This window comes from Tupaia chinensis, unplaced genomic scaffold (assembly GCF_000334495.1).
Source record: "Tupaia chinensis unplaced genomic scaffold, TupChi_1.0 Scaffold000248_1, whole genome shotgun sequence".
Lineage (NCBI taxonomy): Eukaryota > Metazoa > Chordata > Mammalia > Scandentia > Tupaiidae > Tupaia > Tupaia belangeri.
In genome coordinates, this window is record NW_006159726.1 from 1,046,526 (window position 1) to 1,052,561 (window position 6,036).

At 42.7% G+C, this 6,036-nt stretch overlaps 1 protein-coding gene across 1 annotated transcript in view; it reads left to right on the plus strand.

Moving 5' to 3' along the window:
- Positions 1-6: 6 nt before the first annotated feature.
- Positions 7-6,036, plus strand: part of EFHC2 (EF-hand domain containing 2) — a 228,030-nt gene continuing 222,000 nt past the window's right edge. The window contains exon 1 of the mRNA XM_006148862.1: positions 7-113. Within this exon, the coding sequence (XP_006148924.1) occupies positions 72-113 (42 nt within the window). The 5' untranslated portion in view covers positions 7-71. The remainder of the gene's footprint in view (positions 114-6,036) is intronic.

Below are 6,036 nucleotides of genomic sequence, written 5' to 3' on the forward strand. Positions count from 1 at the left end.
GCGGCCGCGAGGCGGCCGCGGCCGGCCGGCCCTTTTGCTTAAGGAGGCTCGACCCTCAGACGCTGAGAGTCATGGCCCTGCCGTTGGTGCCCGGCAATAGCGTTAACCGCAACGTGAGTAGCCAGGGCGTCCGATGTCAGAGGTCCCGATCCAGTCTGCGGTGTTGGCAGGGTCTGCGTGGGGCCAACGTCCTGGGCCCTGAGGGAGGCCTCCTGTGCTTGGGTGGAACTTGGACCAAGCTTTATAGGCCCCTTTCCCCATCCCTCTAACAGCACTGAATACTTTTCCTACATCACATACATGAGTGGAGGCCTGATAGAGGGCAGGATGCTCAAAAGTAGCCGATGATAGTGAGGATGATGACAACCGTTGGGCTAAGTTTCAAGTTTGAATCGCCTTCCCAAGAGCCCTTGGTATTAGGTACTGTTTTTATTCCCATTTTACAGTTGAGGAGGAGACTAAAGCACAGAGCTACACAGTATCAATAGTGAAACTGGGTTTCTTCCAGGCAACCTGTCTCCACAGCCCAGGACCCTAATCATTATCCTCAGTACCCTGTGTAAAAGAGTTAGATGTAGCTATTAAATCAAAGATATATGGCATTCTCGGGGGTGGGTGAGAAATAGGGAACATTACATCACCCGAAGTTTAGGCCCTAACTTTATAGAGAGGGGTAGCCAAACTTAGAGGGATTCTTTTGGTTGTTGTTGACTCATTTAGAATTGCAAAGTGTTGGTTATTTCGAAACAAGAAGGTACAACATAGAACAGCACAACACACAAATTCTAAGCATGAAATAACTCTTGCCAATAAATAGCATCTTATTTAAATAACAGCAGGAAAGGGATTAGGCCTTTGTCTGCCCTGGTTACTACTTTTCCTTGAATTTGTCAGTTGTGTCTGCACAAGGTAAGTAATACACTAGTGGGAGGGAATTAGATGAAGTCAAAGTATTGGTGTAAACCTCTTATAGGTTTAGAAAGCAGGCCGCATGTCAAAGTATTTGACTTTATTGATTCTGAGCAGTGTCAGTATCCAAGTTGTTGGCCCCCAAGTCCCAGCTCTCTTTGGACCTTCAGGCCACTAGATTCTGACTCTCACATAGTTGATAGTTATTGGTCAGTACAACTAGGAACATGGTTTGTGCATTTCTTGGCCCACCGGTGGTGGTTGGCCTTCTAGCATAGCATTGCCTTTTGGTAAGACTAAAGCAGCCACGCAGATAAGATAGGCCTCTTGAGAGGCAGGACAGGAAAAAAGATTCCAGAAGTAAAGAAGACTACTGTGTCAAAGTAATTTTAATTAAAAAAAAAAAAAAGAAAGAAAGTACAGCCTATAGTTTCTGGCCCAGCAACACTTCTGATTACTGATGCTCACCTTCTGCTAAAGTATCACAGCTCTCACATACAATGATTTTAAGGGTAGGAAGGAAAAAAAAAACCAGTGGTTGGATGAGATATTTTAAAATTGGGAATGTCGTACTGAGTGTCTTTTTTTAAATTTCTTATTATAAAATGTAACACAAGTTCAGAAAAATGCGCAATGGAGGACCACAAGATGAACATCAAGTGGCTGAATTATGGCACAGTGGTAAAAGGAGATGCTCTGCAAGGCTGACCCACATGTGGAGGTTCTGGGTTTGCTTCTGCAGATCTCCCCAAGTGTACTGTGCACATGTGTGCCCATGATCCAGGGCTGTCTGAAGCTGGGGGTAGATTGTGGGGCCAAGACCCTGATTGGGATGCTGTCTCTCTCTCTCTCTCACTCACGGAAGAAGTAAATGAAATAAAAACTTAAAATAAGTCAAATATAGTCCCACAGGTGGTGTGGTGGTTAAGGCACTGGATTCCCACATGACCAACCATGGCTCAAGTTCTGGATCTGGTGGCTTGCTTTCTCACTTTCTCTCTCTCCCTCTCCAGTGACCACACGTACCCTACAGCAAATTAAAATAATAATAAAATCAAATAAATATTTTAAAAATAATTATTTATTTGATTTTATTATTATTATTTTTAAATTTGACCAGGGAGAGCAGAGAGAGAGAGAGATAATGGCTATGTCGCTGGATTCCCATGTAGTTGACCACGGTTCATGTCCCGGACCCAGTGGCTTAAAACTCAAGCTGGGTGCGTGTGCGTGCATGCCCAAGATCCCGAGAGGAGAATGAAGGAGAAGGGATTGCAGTGTGGCCATCCCCCTGGGGGGTGATTTCTCGCTTTCTGTCTCTCTATCTCTCTCTATCTGTCTGGCGAGTGCACGCTCTATGGCAAAAACCTCTCCAAAAAAATTTATTTAACTAACTTTATTTACTTATTTTAATTTGCCCAGAGAGGGACAGAGAGAGAGAGAGAGAAAGAAGGCAAACAGCTAAATCTGGGGCCCGAATTGCAGTCGGCCTTGTGGGAGTCCAGCATCCTTAACTACCATGCCACCTGCCAGCCCCAGCCCCCCAAATTAAATAAATCTTCAAAAAAATTTTTAAAAATCAACCAAAGGTATTAGCACATGGTGTAATGGCACATTGCTGAACTTCCATGCAGTCGACTATGGTTTGAGTCCCGGACCCGGTGGCTTAAACTCATGCCGGGCGCGTGTGCGTGCATGCCCAAGATTCCGAGAGGAGAATGGAGGAGAAGGGATTGTGGCGTGGCCATCCCCCTTGGGGGGTGATTTCTCGCTTTCTATGTCTCTGTCTGTCTCTGTCTTTCTGGCGAGCGAATGTGCCCTATAGCAAAAACATCTCAAAAAAAAATCAACCAAATATAAAGACATGGAATATTACTAGTACTCCGAAAGCCCCCCCGCCCCTTAACTAGGGTTGCCAGATTTAGCAAATAAAAACACATGTACCAAATATTGCATGAGATCTATTTATACTAAAAGATTATTTGTTGTTTATCTGAGATTCAAATTTGACTGAGCATCTCGTATCTTACGTGGCAACTTCACATACGATCTTTTCCATTCATTTCCCCTTACTCTCCGCCTGTAATCACCATCCTGTTTTCTATCACTGCAGTTAGATTTGTTTACTTCTGAACTTTTTGTCAGTGGAAATGTGTGGTATTTATTCTCTTATGACTGGCATTTTATCTCGACATGTTTGTGAGATTCGCTCATGTGTCTGTTGAGGTTTTTAAGTTATTTTTTTCTTTTTTTTTAATTGACATAATAATTGTACAGATTTGTGGGGGTACAATGTGATTTTTCAGCATAAGAATATAAAGTGTAATGATTATATCAGGGTGATATACCCATCATCTCAACCATGTGTCATTATTTGTGTTGGGAATATTCAAAATCCTCCCTTGTAGTTACTTTGAGAAATGTAGCAAGTTGTTGCCATCTCTAGTCTCACCAGTGTGTTTTATAACACTAGACATTGTTCTTCCTAACAGCAATTTTGTTTCCATTAATCAACATCCCTATGGAGGTAGTTTGTACATTTTCATTGCTCTGTAATATTCCATTGTCTGAATATGACATCATTTGTATATCCATTCCATTCTTGATAGATACTTAGCTTGACTGGGGTTCTGAAGAATAGTTTTGTGGACTGGCAGAGGACATGGTGGTCAAGGTGCTGAATTCCCACATGGCCATCTGCAATTCAGGTCTTAGACCTGGTGGCTTGAAATTCACGCCACACACGTGTGTGTGCGTGTCCCAAATTCCAGGAAGAGAATGAAAGGAGAGGTAATTTTAGCATGGCCATCCTCCTGGGAGGTGATTTCTCACTTTCCCTCTCACTGTGTCCCTCTCTCTGTCTCTCTGGTGAGCTCATGCACCCTATGGCAAAAAAAACGGAAAGAAAAAGAAGTTTTTTCTGTGAGTATTCTTGTTTATATCTTTTGTTAGATCATATGGTATTCATATGTTCAGCTTTAGTAGATTTTGTCAGAGTGATTATATATCAATTTAAATTCCCGCCAGTGGGCCCAGCAGTTGGCATAATGTCTATGTCACTGGACTCCCACGTAGTCGACCATGGTTCAAGTCCTGGACCCGGTGGCTTAAACTCATGCCGGGTGCATATGTGTGCATGCCCAAGATCCTGAGAGGAAAACGGAGAAGGGATTGCAGCGTGGCCATCCCCCCTGGAGGGTGATTTCTCACTTTCTATTTCTCTGTCTTTCTGGCAAGCGCACATGCCCTATAGCAAAAACTTTCAAAAAAAAAAAATTCCCACCAGTATTTTATGTTCCAGTTGCTCCACATTCTTTCTAATGCTTGACATTGTTAGTCTGAAATTTTAGATTTTTTTTTTTGTGAGTGTAGTACAACTCTTTAATAGGGCACGTGCGCTCGCCAGACAGACAGAGAGAGACATAGAGACAGAAAGCAGGAAATCACCCCCCAGGGGGGATTGTCATGTCGCAGTCCCTTCTCCTCCATTCTCCTCTCGGGATCTTGGGCACGCACGCACACGCGCCCAGCGTGAGTTTTAAGCCACCGGGTCCGGGATGTGAACCACGGTCGACTACGTGGGAGTCCAGCAACATAGCCATTATGCTAACTGCTGGTGATCTGCACTTTCCTGATTCCTAATGAAACTGAACATGTTTCACACATTTATTGGTCATCTGGATATTCCTTTTGTGCAGTTCCTGTTTGACTTTTGTCTCATTTTCTACTAGGTTGCCTGCTTGTTTCCTAGTGATCCGTAAGAGTTTTACATTTATTTTGGACATCTTCCAGTCTGTGGTTGGCCTTGTCATTCTCTTAATGGTGTTCTTTACTTTTATTTATTTCATTAATCTATTTTTATTGCCAGAAGGCATGTGTGCTCACCAAAGAGAGAGGAGAAAGAGAAACTGCTCCAATCATACTGCAATCGTATGTCCTCCATTTCAAGCTGCGGGGGCCAGGATTTGAACCAGTCAACCATGTGGAATTCTGCTTTCCATGCATAGTGCTTAACCATTGTCCAGCCCTCTTAATGATGTTTTTGCCATAGGGCGGGCGCCACCACGCCCCTTAATGATGTTTTTGATGTGTAATTTTTCTTTAGTTTACTTTTTTTCTTTCCTATTTTAGAAATAATTACTTATACCAAGTCATAAAGATATTATCCATTTTCTGTTCTAGGAATTTTGTTGGCTTTACTTTTTATATATACTAGAATATATTTGTGTGTGTGTGTGTTTGAGAGAGAGAGAGAGAGAGAGAGAGAGAATGAGAGAAGGGTAGGGGCTAGGTTCTATCTTTTTTCCCATATGACTAGTCAATTGATCCAGAATCGTTTTGAAAAGGCCACTCTTATCTACTTCTCTGCAGAGTGACCTTTGTCATATATCAAGTGGATGCCTGATGTATATTGGGGGTTTGTTTCTGAACTCATGAGTGTAAAGTATTTAAAATAATTATGTACTTTATGCCTGAGACCATTGCGAGTGTGTGTGTGTGTGTTTACTAGAGAATAACAGTATACTTTTTAGAAGTGTTAAGCTTTCATTCAACATACTAGTATATTTTTGGATTTTATTTTTATTATTTTGTTTTTGTTTTGCTATAGGGTTTGTGGGCTCACCTCCTCAGGGGTATGGCCACACAAGTCCCTTCTCTTCCATTCTCCTCTTGGGATTTCAGGCACACATACACACACACCTGGCATAATTTTCAAGCTGCCGGGTCCGGGACTTGAAACACACAGTCTGTCTTATAGGATCCAGCCACCTTAACCACCATGCCACCTGACTGGCCCACAAATCAGTATATGTTTATTGGAATATCCCAGTATGTTCCCAAATCAGTTGGCTGCATTTAAGTGTTATTGCACTAGCCTTGGTGCTAAATGTACTATGTGTTGCCAAAAAATTAATATTTTAAAAACTTGTGTTTAGGAACCAGCCCTGTAGCAGTAGTTAAAGACACCTGATCACACATGGCCTAATGTGGTTCCAATCCCAGCCCTGGTTGTTTGATAAATATGCCAGGCTTGTGTGCCTGTGTGTCCCAAATCCCGACAGGATGGAGAAATGGAGGAGAAGGGATTGTGGTGTGACCATGCCTCACTATGAGGTCCTTTTCCCC